The 16275-nt window shown below is 37.4% G+C and overlaps 1 protein-coding gene across 1 annotated transcript in view; it reads right to left on the reverse strand.

Moving 5' to 3' along the window:
- Window positions 1-8200: 8200 nt before the first annotated feature.
- The window catches only part of LOC129372840 (RIPOR family member 3-like), a 30143-nt gene continuing 22068 nt past the window's right edge, over window positions 8201-16275 (reverse strand). The window contains 18 exon segments of the mRNA XM_055050369.1: window positions 8201-8488; window positions 8570-8660; window positions 8734-8817; window positions 9428-9630; window positions 10780-10944; window positions 11027-11191; window positions 11718-11755; window positions 11757-11845; window positions 12399-12564; window positions 13519-13664; window positions 13732-13808; window positions 13811-13931; window positions 14248-14338; window positions 14649-14724; window positions 14727-14828; window positions 15208-15274; window positions 15277-15363; window positions 15965-16091. Coding sequence (XP_054906344.1) covers window positions 8388-8488; window positions 8570-8660; window positions 8734-8817; window positions 9428-9630; window positions 10780-10944; window positions 11027-11191; window positions 11718-11755; window positions 11757-11845; window positions 12399-12564; window positions 13519-13664; window positions 13732-13808; window positions 13811-13931; window positions 14248-14338; window positions 14649-14724; window positions 14727-14828; window positions 15208-15274; window positions 15277-15363; window positions 15965-16091 — 1996 coding nt within the window. The 3' untranslated portion in view covers window positions 8201-8387.

The following is a 16275-nucleotide window of genomic DNA, read 5'->3' on the forward strand; positions in this document are numbered from 1 at the left end:
CAGAAAGTATCTCTACCTGCTCGAATGCCAGGTTGTTTCAAATAATTTAAAAAACTTTCATCAATGTGACTCAAATTCAGTTCGAGAAAGTTCGCGCACTTTCAGCTTTCAATAAAACTTCACAGTATTTAGTAAGTTTCTGTCCAAACCTCCCATGATTGCATGCAGTCATATTAACCAGAAATAAGGTTCTGTTGTGACAACAATTTCTCTAATGTCTGATATGTTGCTGTTTTACGCTGTGTGTGCAATAACACTAGAAATCCACAACGATTTGCCAGACTAAACTCAAACGGCCTAATCAAAGTCCAGACCCAAGTTCTTCCAATCTGAAACATGCTTGCAAGATAGATTGGGCAGAAACTGCAACACCAAGATGAGTTATTAGTTGAATTGTGTGTCACATTAAAGGCATGAAAGGTTTCTAACCGATCAAGTGAATTAAATCTCACTTTTACGTCAAACTTTTTGCATTTTAACAAGCGGATCCAGACTTTTAGATCCACTGTTATGTTGTAATTCTGCTGTATGTTGCTTTATTACAGTGATTCTACTACTGAAATGAATGTTACACTGAGAGTAAAATATTTGCTGCTAGCCAAGCATCGCTTTCACCAGCAGGAACGTCTCTTAAAGTGCGACACCAGTGACTTCTCCCAAATCCCGAACAGCAGGTTTCACCTCTATCAACTGTGAAAGAAAAGTTTGGCACTTTACTGATTCATTTTGGAAGGACGACCTCTGAGATGCTGCATCATGCTGAACTTAGCCACACACAGAGACTGGAATATCACTATTTTTGCTTTTAGTAGTAATTTTACCTGCTGGAGAAGTTAACTGTTTGCTGTGCAACACTTTACATGAAGCTTTACCTGTGCTCTGTTAGCCTGATGTGCTTTTATAAATAGTGCTGGAATGGTCACTTTAGTTTGCTCCTGACTTATTGTTGAGGCTGTGACACATGGGCAACATTCTGCCCATGTGCCCATTGGTGCTCGGCTATAAACAACCTGGACGTTATATCTGTAACGTCCAGGTTGAATCACCCAGCTTTAGTTCGAGTGTTGGGTTGATATCATTTGAACTCAGGCGGGACACGTTGCAGTTTTTTTTTACATCTCACCGTTAGAAATGTAATGCCTAGCTCTTCATTACAGTTGAGCCACAGTTGTCATATTATCTCATTTGGTAACATCACTAACATCTCCTCAGTGCCAACATTAAAGCCACTGTGCTTTATACCGCCGGCCAGCAGAGGGCGACTGCTCTGGTGACTAAAATCAAGCAAAGCCAGCCTGTGGAGCTATTTGTAAAGTAACATGGTCAAAAATGAACAGCAGTTTTGGGTTATTCAGAACATAAAGAATTAAATAAATCACTCGTTACTCAGTAATCATCAAATAAACAGTTTCAAACTAAATATTAGCAAGGTAAATATTTAGTCTGTAAAAAAATATTTACAGACTTCTAGATAAACTAAACATTTAGCTACAAGCAAAATATTTAACTTCTAACTAAATATTTAGTTGACTGGCTAAATATTTAGTTTGGAAGCTAAATATTGAGCTACTGAGGTAAATATTTAGTCCGTAAACTAAATACGTAGCTAAAAGCAAATGTTTAGCTCAAAGCTAAATATTTAGTTCGCATGTTAGATATTTAGCTTCAAAATAAATATTTAGTTTGGAAGCTAAATATTTACCTAGGAGATTAATTAACTAAAATACTTAGATTGTGGCTAAATAGCTTGCTAACTAAGCACTTAGTTTGGAGCTAAGTGTTTAATTTAGCAAGCCACGTGTTTAGCTTCAAGCTAAACATTTTGTTAAGCTAAATACTTAGTTTGTAAACTAGATATTTTTCTACTAGGCTTTTTAGTTTACAAATGAAATATTTTTTCTTTAGCCAAATATTTAGATCAGAGTTAAATATTTAGCAAATATACTAATTTTACCAATAGATAGGATAGAGTGGACTGTCAAAATCAAGGTCTTGTTAAACTAAATAAATTTCTGATGGTGAAACTGGTTGACTTGGATTGTAGCTCATGTCACCTCTGCATTCATTTTCCTCTTCACATGTACAACAATTTAGCTTAAAACAACAAGTGTTTGAGGTGAATTAGCATGTTAGCTAAATTTTTAGCTTGCTAAGAAAACATTTAGATTGGCGGTGAAAATTTAACTTGCTAACTAAATATTTTGTTTGAAACTGTAACATTTAGAAATGAACAAATAAGATGGTTAAAATATGACTTGAAGCAAAGAGCCATCATTTTGTCTCCTATGACAGAATAAATAACTCAAATGATCTTTTTTTACTGTAATTTTGCAGATGGTACCGTATAGATACAGTACGGGTCGGTGCAGTTTGGAACGCTATTTTGCTTGTTTCCAGTCCCACTTTAGTTGTAGGACCAAAGCAAATGTTGTTCTGTAGCGTACCAGAATGTAAATGGCGTCATTGTTGGTTATTGTGTCTAAAATGTATGAATACATATATGTTTTATTCAGCCAATGGGTTTTGCCTTTGATGGATCACTTTTTTGAAATGCAATTTCTTACATACTGATATCAATCTGCATATCAAAACTTTATTTTGCACACAATTTTGACTCAAACGTCACTAAATAAAGTAGCGGTTCTAATCAGTACTTTATTTAGGTTGTTCAAAATTTCACTTTAGAATTGTAGCGTTTTGAATCTATTAAAACATTAAGTCCATTCATGTATTTGAAGGTTGTGTGTTAAGTCAAAGGTTATTAATTCAAAAATACATCCAACCTCCCTGCTGAGGCAGCCACTTCAAACATTCAACATGCTGAGGTGAGTAGTTCCTCATTGGGACAGACTGAGTGTCTGCATAGCTTAGCAAGAGCTTAAGTGACATTAGAGGTTATCACTGCAACATTTATGGAACATTTGTATCAGATCCTCTACTATATAGATATGTATATAAATATACATACAGACTTTTTTAATAGTTTGGTTGATTTGGAAGGAAAATAGAAAGAAATTAGGCAAATTTCAAAATGTTTGTGTAGTTCTGCTATTTTGGTCACATTAAGTCAGAACTGGTTTCTCAAGTCCTTGAAGATAAAAATAGACCAAATTGTCATGGGCTTAAATCTCATGTTTATGTTGTTTCTAATTATTTAAACTCTATTTGACAGATACTGCTCCTCATTTTCATGTTTATCTTCATATATACCACAGTATACTGGCTGTAGTTTGTCAGATAAACGGGATCAGTGAGGTGTTTATTAAGTAATAGCAGTTTGAACCTGTTTATACAACCGCCTGTAGCAAAGGTCGGCCATGTTGGGAGCACTACTCTTAGCTCAGGCGCCCATGTTGATGAGATTGACTACCACTAAGTGACAAAAAGCTAGCATGTAGCTTTCAGAGCAGCACCAAAATAAACTAAACCATTGAAGTTGATTTTTGATTAATACACATATATATAATTTATGTTGCTGTTTTCTCTTGCTGGTTTTATTCTGTATAAGGAATTTTGCTGCTTGCAGTTTATGGGATTAAAGGTGCAGGTTGTAGCAACAAACATTTTTTTTACTAAACATTTTGTTTTTATTTATTTGTAATTTTGATTTCTTAACATGTTAAATTGAACTTTTTGATTGCCAATCATTCTCCTGTTCATCGCCAGTAAACGTATAAAAAACTACAAGTTAAAACATTCATATTTTGTTTTTATGTTATCTATTTAGTACATGATACATCAATAAAAATATGATAAAAGCTTCTTTGATTTTAAATCAACTTTATTACAGTTTTGGAGTTTTATAATTAATATCATAATTAAAAATATGTTTATATTTTATTGGGATTTACAGCCACAGACCGACACAAAGTTGGGATAACACAAATAAAAGTATGTTTTCAAATGTTTCATATTCTGTTATGCTCTTGGCTATTTTACTAAGCAGTATAATGAATAATAAATGTGATGATTAATACCAACCAGACTCCAGAGGAAAACATTCAAGATTAACTTACTTCTTATTTTCCTCCAAAGATAAATCAATTTAGTGCAAATAATATTTTTAGTTTTTCCATTTGTTTCATCGCCTACTGTTATTACACTCCAGTCAGCTAGATGGCAGCATTGCATTTTACCAGATTGTGAAGTAAAGTGATCAATATCTTGTAATTTTAACAAATTTAATGTTGATAAAACGACAATTTTCTCATTTTAACAAGATTCTGCTCTTTCATTTGTGTCCTAGCTAGTTGTAATAGTTAAACACTTCCATATGAAGAACTAAACAAAGTGATAAAAACAGAGGACTTTACGCTACATCTGGTCAATATCTGCTCGATTAATGACATTTAAAATAATTTAAAGAAAACCCAGAGTCACCGACCTAATCAGGAGAATTTACTTCTCTGGCAAGGGCTTGTTTCAGGCCCCAGTCCAGTAGGTGGCGGCAAGTTGGTTTGGCAACTGCCTTTTGGCAAGAGAAGAAGAAGCGGGGGGGAAAAGACCATGACGAGGAGGAAGAAGAAGAAGAAAAAGAAGAAGAACTACTAAAGCCGTTGGCAGCTCGTTAGCCGTTGCTACATACGCAGTCTAGCAGTTAAAAACGAGAGGTTTCTATTTGCTGAGAATGAACCCTACCGATGTCAGGTTTGCTCATGTTATTTTTTCAACTTTCACTGTGTCATGTTTCCGTGTTGTTATGGACGTTTTCTCTTTTGTTTGTTCGGGAAAGTATTTATGAATCTGTGTTAGCTTGTTGTTAGCTTTCCATCATGCTGTTGTTTCGGGTTTTATTCCAAGCGTTAAAGGCCCCGGATTGTGGTTTAACTCCACCAAATTTAAACAATAACTGAAACCAACCACTGTATTTAGTTCGCAGTGGGTTTCTGAACAGGCGTTGGAGATTTTAACGTGTTGTATTTTGGTAAGTAGCTTTAGCGCTAAGAGTTGATGATAACCAGTAATCAGAGTCCATAAATTCACCTAACCAGAAACTGAACCTTAGACTTTGATATTAAACTACCTGAAATGTCATGTCGCATTTTATTTAGACTAGCTGTGTTATAGATGCTTCCTCCTTTCAGGCAAACTTATAGGATTACTTTAATCAAGCTAGTAGCTTATCTAAACATTTATAAAGAGGTAAATAAAACGTGTAACTTTAATTTCCTTTGGGTTTGTGACCCTGCTGATACAATGAGAGTCTGTGTAACGCAGGTAGCTGGGCAGTGAACTCAGGCCGGGTTTGGATCCAACCAACAGGCGATATTTAATGCCATCTGGTCATGTGGCAGACAGGGAAGAGCTAACAGCTGCTTCTGCCAGAAATAAATCAGCCAGCAGCGTCTTTGTTTTCCTGCTGAAAACAGACATGTCACAGGCTGAGACGGTTCATGTCATTAAGATAAAACTTCTTCATCTGGATTAAAATGGCAGCAGCTGGATGGGGGCTGAGCCAGAATAAAAGGGAGATATTTAGTTTATATTTTGAGTATTAAGTCAGAATATTGAGATGGCAATACATTTGCAGTATTTCAAAACTGCAAATTTTATTACTGTTCTGAAAATCATTTTGATGATTTATGGTTATAGAAACTCATTTTATAGATCTGGGGTTTTTCCTAGAAGTGCAGATTTATAAAACATATCTACAGCAAGGCATAATAGCTTTTTTTGTTTTTCTCTCGAAGTTTCTGTCATTTATACTTACTTAAGTAGTTAAAAACTAATGCAAATTAAAATTCTTAAATATCAACATTTTAAGTTGTTGTACAAAAGCATTTTTTAAATATTAATTCTTGACTTTTGCATTTTTTATGTTAGGTTTTGTTAATTTTGTGGCAGTAACCTGGTTACTGAGGAGGGAACTGAAAGCAGAAGTTAAGTTAAACTTTGAGTGGTTATGAATAAATATAAATAAATGGAAAAGGGTGTGGACATTATTAGTCATAACTACTGTGCCATTAAACTGATAATCTTCATTAAAACATATCTATTTATCCAAGTTGTACAGATCAGGAGAAGTGTTATGCGGACATGCATAAAAGGTCAAATGGGGTCAAACTAGTCCAGCTGCTTTCTACTGAAGGACATCGTTTTGTTTTTTTAAATTACAATTTGTGTTTCATTGACAAAAACATCAATTTGAAAACTAAAAGTATTTCAGATATTTAAATCAATGAGATGTTTTTATTGTAAATGTTGATTTTCTGTCATTTTGGTTTAATTTATGCTCTTTTCTTCCAGGGATGACCTGACAACAGAAACCTCCAGCAGCTTCGATCTCGTCCTTCATCCCGGTTCTGTTGGCTAGAACCACGTCTTCATCGCCCCCGCCCCTGACCTCCGCTCTGACCTTTGACCCCTGACCCCGTACCTCCCCCTGCGGTGACTGCCCCTGCCTGCCGGTGTGATCCCGAAGCCGCTGAACCCGGCGCTGTGGTTCAACCACTCCATGTTCATGGGCTTCTACCTGCTCAGCTTCCTGCTGGAGAGGAAACCTGCACCATCTGCGCCCTCGTCTTCCTCGCCGCGCTCTTCCTCATTTGCTACAGTTGCTGGGGGAACTGCTTCCTGTACCACTGCCAGGACGCCGCGCTGCCCGCCGCCGCACATGACCCCGCCATCATAGGGACCTAGGCGGCAGCGGCCCGCAGCATGATACTGCCACGCTGCAAGGAGAAGGAAGAGGAGGAATCAAAGGGATCCAGTGAAACTCTGCACACCGACCGGACAATCACCGCCTGGAGTCACTTCCTGTCCATCAGATACATGCTGAGCTTCCTCCCAGTTCCTCCATGGTTCACCTTTGACCCCATCTAGTTTTTTTTCTGTTCTTTCCTGTGCATGGTTTGCTGGTTTCAAAACATTCTCACAGATTTTAATGAATTCTGAACAAAATGCTGAAACTTTCCAACAGAAATCTAAACGCTGTGAGGTTTTTTTTTTTCCATCTTGATGTGTGAAAGCTGAAACAGTCGGCCATTTTTATCAACCGTAAGCAATACAGGAAGTGAGACCCTCACTTGCAGACGGCTCGTTTCTCCAGGTGTTTCGCTGTTCGCTCCTGCTGGGGGAGAGAGTCGCCTGCTGAATGTGCAACAGGATCGTTTTAATTTAAATAAAGTTTCCTCTGTGTTCAACCTGGACCGGCGCCACCGCATGTTTCTGTTCAACCTGATGGCACGACGAAGCGCTGCGGCCGTTGCGTAGACAATCTCTGACTCGCGCACAAAAGAAAACTAGAAAATTTGAGTTTGAGGTGAAAATTTACTAGAAAACTTGAAATCAAAAATTTTCTCTTGAAACATTAAATTTCCTAGAAAACATTGCTCTTTCTAGAATATCTGATATTCAGCTCAGAAATTTACTGGAAAAAAGGACATTTTTTAATTTGAAAAGGAGAATTACTTTTTTAGCAAATTCAGGTTTTGGCAGAAATAATTTTCATGTATTTCGCGCGCAGTCCTAACTCGCATTTGTAGCTCAATGCAACACAAACAATCAGCGTCTCTCAAGTCATGGAAGAATCTCAATCAGATTTCCACGTCCTGTTCTGGTACCAAATTTCTACATTTATTTGCTCTTATGAACACCTGAATATGATTTGTTTTCCTCAGAAGTTTTCAACAATTTGAAATAAAACTAAAGAAAACCAGGGACAAAAGTCAAACCCCTTCTGTGCTCCAGTTTGCTGGTTGAGCCACTAGAGGGCAGCACTTTGTCTACAACGATTACAGATTTTCCTGAAAGTTTTGGAGATTTTCTAAAATCCAAAATAAATTATCAGAATTTTATCAATGCTGGTTATTTTCATTACAATAATTAAATGTTGAAATTTAATTTAAATTAAATCAGCTCTGATTTTTTTGTTTTCACTGATAAAATAAATGCGGCCAGAATGACTGATATTTTCATTACATCTTTTTTCTTAAATTGTCCTCAATTCATGACGGGTACCTTTATTTTTTTATTACAATTTACCATCTGAATATATGTTTCCGTTCATAATGTTTGTACTAAATCTAATCTAAATTAGTTTGAATTTCTTCAGTTCTGACTATTTTTCATTCAATTACAGTCAAAGCAGCTGGAACCGTTTTGGGATCACGCTGGGTTTATTCAGTCCTTCTGGGCTTTATAAGCACCAAATATTTACTCATTATGCGTCTTATCACAAAAAAAAAAAAAAAAACATGAAAGAGTCCAAGTCATCTTAAAGCTGCATTTTCATGTTAAATAAATGTTTCTGCAACAGAGAGTCTCTTAAAACAAGATTCTGACCCAAAAAATAAAAATGGTAAATTGAAGTTCTGCTCAAAGTTCTGCAGGAAAAAGTCAGCTCTTCTTCTCCGATGCAGGTTTTTGGTAAAGTTTGTCTCTGCATTTTATAAAATGGTGATTTCCGTCTCCAGGTTCTGATACGCTTCATCCTGCATGTCCACCAACATCTGCTCCATCCTCTGGAAAGCTTCGAATCCTTTCTTGCCTGGAAGGAAAAACACATCACGAAACGTCAAAAACCTTTAAAAAGAGTTCGGTGATGAACGATTATCGATCAGGCTGTTACCAAACGATAAAACGGTTTCCTTGGCGACGCCACGAAGATCTTCGTCTGTGGATCTGCACAGATCGGCGATCCGCTCCACGCTCTCCGTCGCCTGAAACGCGACAGTCAGTCAAGAACTGGAATAAACAAACCTGTTCGGTTGATTCTTCTGTGGTTCTGCTCACCCGGAGGCATTTCAGAGCCAGGCAGGAACCCGTCTGGATCAGAACATCAGAACTTTTCAGACTCTCTGTGTAGAAAACCACCGACTGCAGCAAACAGAGGAAAAACACAGAAAAAGGGATTAAAGGGAAGTTTAACTGAATCTGGTGAAGTTTTAATGAATCCGTTTTATTTAGAACACCAATTTCAGAAAAGAACTTTGAGTCAAAATAAATGTTTTTAATTCAAGTAAAATTTTACAGTTACATTTCCAAAACCGTTTTGAGAAATTGATAAAATAAACTTTGGTAAAGTTTATAAATGTAACTAAATGACAGTAAAAACAACAACAAAACAAAAGAGGTAAAGCAACTAACTACTTGTGATAAAAAATTTCAAATAGAACTAAAAATATCGGAAATTTTCTAGTTTCCAAATCTATTTTTAGAAACTGTTAAAAAAGGTAAATCTTAAAAAAGACAGCTAAATACATTTGTGATAAAAATTAAAAAATTACACATTTTAATTTTCAAAATTATTTTTAGAAATGGGTAGAAAAAAATAGAAAATTAAATATTTAAATAAAAGATAAATTATTTAGAAACCTCATGCAACATTTCTCCAGCCAATTTAAATAAGCAATGAAGGTGGGATCCTTAAACAGAGCAAGTCTATAAAACACAGAAAAAGTGAACCGGTCCGGTTCTTCAGAACCACCTTGCTCCTGAAGGCCTTGCAGCCTGCGGCTCTGCTGATGCAGCTGGCTGCAGCTTTGCAGACTTTGTGGTTGGAGTCCACCAGCAGGGCGGCGATAGTCTGCAGCGTGCTCTTCAGGGGGAGGAGCTCCGACAGGCTCCGCCCCCTCAGCTTGTTTAAACAGTTCCTGCGTTTGGGGCCGTTCAGCGCCGACAGGATGTACTCTAAAAACAAATAAAACAACAGATGAGCTAAAAAACAAGATAATTGTAAAGCCAGGTGAATTAACCAACGAGCAGAGCAGAAATAAAGACGTTTTATTCAGTTTGTTCACTTTTCTCTCAGTGAAACTCACTTTAAGGATTTTCAAGGAAGTCTTAAAACTTTTAAAGCACCACAATAATGATTTGAAAAAAAAATTAATTATAACATGATATGAGTTACAACAACATTTAATTTTTGAATTATTCATTGCTATTATGTCTTGTAATGGTATTCTACATTCAGGTAAATAAATATAAGAAACTAAAATATAACAAACTATGTTTTGAAATGTTTAGACTGAGAACAAGACATATAAAAAGTTTAAACAATTTTTATATTGTTTAAACTTTAAGAAATTATTGAGCCATTAGAAAAAATAAATATTCATGACTTTGAAACAAATGGTGTCAATCAAAGACTTTCCTGCTGAGATTTAATACTTAAAAACACAAAATGCAGAGAAAGGTATGAGAACCTTTTCTCATCAAGTTTTCTGGCTTTTGACAAAATGAATTTCCAAAATTATTCAAAATTACCATTACCTAGCAACCCAAATGGAGCTCCAGAACATTTGTTCAGCTGGTTAAACTCCTCAACAAATTCAATGTTTAAACACAAAATGGAAAGAAAGTTACAAACTGAAATCTCTGCAAAAAAAAGTTCAAGTTTTCTAGCGTTTAGCAAACAGAAAAACTTTCAGTCATCCTGACTCACTAAAAACAAGGAAAGTTTAGTTTGATTAACTTCAAACACTGAGAAAAAAGTCTCTCTTTTTATTTGGTGTATAAAGATATGTGGCTTCAACTGTTAATGTTTCGCAAGTTTAGGTTTTAAATAAAATAGAATGAACTTATTACAAAACGGTGCAGAGTGGATGTCAAGAGGAGAAATCAAACTCTTTCCAAAACTTAAAGCCTCATTTTCAGTGCATCTGTTTTTATAAATTGTTTTTGACACCCATTTTTCTTGTGTGAATCTTTATACCTGAAGCTTCTGTTAAACCAGAATTTCTCCTTTGCAGGATAATAAAGGCTCTTTTTATTGTATATTAATTGAAATTGAAGAGTTTTAAATTATTTCAACCATTTGTTTAGAAGTGAAAACTGTACCTTCTCTGGACAGGCGGGAGATGTGTTCCCCCAGATCCTGGAAGCTCCAGCGCTTCAGATAAACGGAGAGCTGGAAAAGAGTGACCCTGTCCAGGCTGCAGACGGGCCGGCCGCCGGACAGCAGCCTGCAGGCGGCCTGCAGCTGCTGCAGGAGTCTGGAAAACACTGCAGAGGCGACAACACAAGGAGAAATGCACAAAAACATTCCCAGGAACCAACCCGGTCAGTTTGTTCGCCAGATTTGCACCTCTCTCCGACTGTCCAGGCAGCTTGGCCTTGACTTTGTGAGTGTAGCGCTTCTTCAGCGTCCTGGAGAAGTTTTCCGCGCTGCAGTAGAACGGAGAGCCGCTGGCGTTCACACACTCCTCCCAGAACAGCAGGATTCCTCTGGACCTCTGGGCCTTGGGCAGGACTGCAAGAGCACCAGGAGCATTGAGGTTCCCACTGAGCATCTATACAGTTAGTGTTTCCTCCTAACTGATTAAAATGAAAAATAGAGGAGTTGGGCGAAAACTAAAAAAAACAAAAAAACGTCATGCCACTTGGTTGGCAAGACTTGACACAAAACAACTAATCAATCGTTTTTGATATTGACTGATATAAAACGCTTATTTCATGGTACGTTTGTCAGCCATATTGTCCAGCCCTACTGGATGGTGAGTTGAGAACCAAACATTTGTCTCTTCCAGTGATAAAACCAGCTGACCAAACATGTTGGAGCTCTGCTTGGGTTGCTAGGTAACGGCGCAGTGCCCCGGATTGAGACTTAATCTGATACCAAAAAAAACTTATTGCCTAAACCATCTCAGTGTGTTTTTCCAAGCGCTCCGTTTGTTTTTAGAAGCAGTAGAGAATTAAATGGAAGAATAAAAACATGTAAAATTGACTATAGAACGTTAAATAAAGGGAGTGAGCAGAAGGACTTGTTGTCCTCTGACCGTCTCTCGGTGTGATGCTGTCGCTCTTCTCCAGCAGCACCGCAGACTCTGTCCAGAACCGCCGTCTGGTTGGACATCTCCTGCAGCAGCTCCCGTCGAGTCAGACTGAAGTCGCTTGTTTTCATCATCTGGAAACAAACTATCATTTATTGGCTGCAACATTTACAATTTGGGATCCAGTTTATTTTTTTCTAGTTTTTTTGATTTTCATGTTTTTTTATTTTTTTGCTTGTATAAACAAATATCAAGCTTTTTGTATATTGAATAAAAAAAAAAGCTTTTTTAATTAAATATAAATTATTTATCATTTTTATCTGTATTAATTTAAAAATAACCCTCTTCATTTTTCTTCTTTATTTCCAATCTTATTGTTTATTAGTTTTCTTTTATTTATTTTTCACATTTTAATTTTTTTCAAAGTATTACATTTCTGGAAATGATTAAATAAAATATGACAGTAAATAGATATATTTGAAAAAAACGTAATGAAATAAAGTGGGAATTTTTTGCATGCCATATTTGGCATATTAATAACATTCATTTATTTAAATATTTATTGCCATTTTTGGCAGGATCAGGCCTCCGTATGTGTGATGATCTTTAGTTTTGGATTGTTGATTTTTATCTGGTTGTTAATTTGATCTTTAATCTGACAAACGCAGCAGGGTTAGCATCCCGTACCTGCAGCAGGATGCAGCAGATGTCCAGGTGCGTCTCCAGCGCCTGGTCCAGACCCCAGTTCCCAGAGGTCAGTGGGGTGATGACCGGCTCGTCCTCCGAATCTGATTGGCTGCCTGCAGACAGGAGGCCCAGACTCTTCAGGGTGCTCTGCTGGAACGAACTGATGCTGAAACGGGAAACAAACATTCGTTTCAGAACCGGCTGGAGGTAAATTCATCTACATTTTCATTTTTTTATTTCCTTTGGGATCAATAAAGTATTTCTGAATTGAATAACTGTGTGAACTTTTATAATTTAACAATGGAAGACTCAGTTAGCATAATTTCAGATCATTTAATTGAGTCTCACTGTCCCAGAAATTATAGCAATAAACGATAACATTGTTGGTTTGGTTGAAAATAATGGAAGAACACATTCTCAAAAATCAACAAACTTTAATTTTCAATGTACATTTAACTCTGGAAGATATTTTACATATCAAAAATAAAACAGAAAAACAAATCAAATGAATTATAAAGTCTCTGAAAATAAAATTGAGGGCAAGTTGAGACCAAAACACCAAAATCAAGACATTTAACATTCTTTGAATGACAGACGGGAAAAAAAAGCAAATTGAAATGATTGAGATTCTTTTGATTTAAAATACAATTAATTGATTAACTGCGACAGGTTTAATTTTCACACCGATGACTTAACCGCATCTAGATTTGACTTTAATATCAAATTGTATTTACTCTCAACTTAATTTGTGAATTCTTTTATTCTTACATAATTTTACAGTATTTTTATAAATGAAATGTGTTTTAATATAATAGCTTAACCATATTCCACTTTATTAAAAGCCCGAATATTATTTTATAACTTCACTAGTCATTTAGTTTTTATTTACATTTCCCCATATTTGTGAGCAATATGATGAATATTGAGTGGATAATATTACAAAACCTTTATTAAATCTTTTATTTTAAAAAGATTTTGCCATCTTATTTCTAATATATTTGATGTGACGCTTCCAACTAAGTTTGTTTCCTATAATAACACATTTAATCTCAAACTCTCGTCAGATAAATGTTACTTTAGATAAAATGTTATTTTAGATTTTGTCCGGCTGTAAACTCACCCGCTGTCCTTCAGCCTTACGCTGCCCAAACAGGAAGTGTCATCATCTGCGTTGAAGTCGTTGGACAGGAAGTCGAAGCTGCCCAGGACTTCCTCGACGGCCAGCGTTTCCTCTGATGCGGAGCTCCGGAGTAGGGAGAGGTCGTTCTGCAGGAGGAGACAGAACATCAGGCCCGGTTCTGGTCCGGATCAGTCAGTGCTGATGTTCTGTTACCTTCAGGATGGTTCCCAGGTGCTGGATCTGATGCTCCAAAGCTCTCTGCTCCTTTTCAGCATCACTCTCACTGCCAACGATTTCTCCAGCTCCGCCATCAGGACTGCCAGGCGGACGGTCTGCGATCGCCGCTGGGCGCCGCTGGGCCCGGGTCGGACCGATGGACAGGACGGAGCTTCAGCCGGGAGGCTCAGAGATTCCTGTGGAGGCAAAAGAAAAGGAAAATCTGTTTGAAAAATTCTTGAGGTTAATCTCAAGAATTTATGAATTTGAAAAGTCAAAAATTTGCTGGATAAAACTCAGAAATTTTCCATGTTTTTCTGTAAAAATGTAATCTGAGCTTCATCTCAGTTTTTGAATTTTTTCGCAGATTTTTTTGACTTGAAACTTTTTCCTAGCAAATTTTTGACTTTTCAAAATTTCCAGGTTTTCTAGAAAATGTCAGTTTTAAAGCTGAAATGTCGCCTCTCCAGGGCACCATCATGCTGGACCTAAAGGTGATGCAGCGCCACCTACCTGTTGCCCTCGCTGCTGCAGAGCTGCACTTTGCGTCTCGGCGTCGGTTTCTCCTGATGGATTCTTCCTCAGGATGTCTGGAGTGCTGCACCTGCAAAAACCCTTCACAGCGTTAGCATCGCAACGCTACCGTCATTTAATACAGTTAAACTTATTGAAGCGCATAGTTTCTATTTATAACAGATTTGTAAAATGAGGAAGCAAATACAACTGAAAAGGAACATAAAAAATGTAGATATGGAACACCGATGGTGCAAAGATCCATTTAAATTAAAGGATCTTATTTTATGGAACAGTTGATGGTAAAGTAAAAAAAACAAAAAACTAAGATTTTTATACCCAGAAACTAGTCAAATTCTAAGATTTAGTAATTTTGCAGTGTAAATCTCTTCCCTTCTCACCTGGGTAAGGCCAGATGAGACGTTGTTTTAATGGTTTCTGCTGATGAAGTCTTGGACAGGCCTTCCCACTCCTCTTGTCCGCCTTCCCCTCCACGTGCTGCTCCTCTTCCTCTTCGAAGGAAAGCCGAGTCTGACTTCCTGCCAGGCTGGTGGACGGGTAGCTGTGAGCGCGAGCGAGACGGAAGGACCATTTTACACCGAAAGTTTGTTTTAATCACAGAAAACCCTAGCAACCCCGGCAGAGCTCCACCCGTTACCTAGCAACCCCGGCAGAGCTCCACCCGTTACCTAGCAACCCCGGCAGAGCTCCACCCGTTACCTAGCAACCCCGGTAGAGTTCTGCCGGGGTTGCTAGGTAACGGGTGGAGCTGTCCTCTTTGAATGAGGTTCATCAGGAGGATTTTTAAATAACTTATTTCCACCAATCAACATCGACTTATTGCCACAAAACATTTTTGAAATACTTGGGCTGTTTCTAGAAGAAGTAAAAACCCAAGTGGAAATGTGTAAAACTTTATTACATTCAGGAAATCTTATGGTTCTGTCGTGGATGCCGACCTGGGGATGAACCGGCTTTCAGGGCCTGACGTGCCGCAGGTGTGCGACGGGTCGGACAGGTAGCTGAGAGCAGCGACACGCCTCCTCTGCTGGAACGGCTTCTGGCCACCAGGGACTGGAGGGATCCCTCCTGATCCTGCAGCTCACGAACCATCGACTGCAAAGGATCAGGCATCGATCCACAATGTTTAGTTTCTCCTCTGTGTAAATATTAGTTACTAAGGCAGCAAAAACGTTTCACCTCCAGATTCAGCAATATGAATAAAAACAATAAACACTTTGGATCCAAGAGAAAGAAACTGACTGTATGATATTTTAGATCTGGTCATGTAAAAAACAACCTGTGGCTGCATCCTGTTATCCATGTAGCTTTAGCCCATAGTGAGCATGTTAAATATTTACAGTTCATTACAGACTAATTAGTAACTTTATCCATATGGCCAGAGAAGAATGCCAAATGGCAACAAAAATATCTCATAAAATATTTAAATATGTCATTAATTTATTAAAACTGGAAACATAGAAATAATTTAAATAGAATTGCATGTGCCTCAAAAATCGATTTAATTTCAAGGTTAATTTTTCATCACAATAGCAGACATCATCGTTTCCTCTCGTCTCGCCCAAGAGGTGAAGCTGACAGTTTATAATAATTCATGAAGGAACGTGACATAATTTATGACATCTATGCTGATAAGAAGTCTGGTTTCTTAATGGTATGAAATATAATATTTAATTCTTCCATGTGTTGTACTCACTATAAAGTATTTTTCTGTGAATGACGGTGTGTTCGGCGCCGTCCAGCTGTAAACCGAACCCTTCCTGCTCAGCACCGACTGCTTGCCAACGGACAGCGGCTTCATCTTCTCACTGCTGTCGAACGGACTGGAAAAAATACACATATAAACAGATGATACCGAGTCTGTGTGCAAATCATTGAGAAATATCACAGTAGGGCTGGATAGTCAATGATCGATATCGCAACAGACGTGATCAATATCAATTTGTCTTGCCAAAAGCAAACAAAGGCTATATAAATAAGATTAAAATGACTTAACTACTTGTCATA

This window comes from Poeciliopsis prolifica, unplaced genomic scaffold, assembly GCF_027474105.1.
Source record: "Poeciliopsis prolifica strain line A6 unplaced genomic scaffold, Auburn_PproV2 SCAFFOLD030, whole genome shotgun sequence".
NCBI lineage: Eukaryota > Metazoa > Chordata > Actinopteri > Cyprinodontiformes > Poeciliidae > Poeciliopsis > Poeciliopsis prolifica.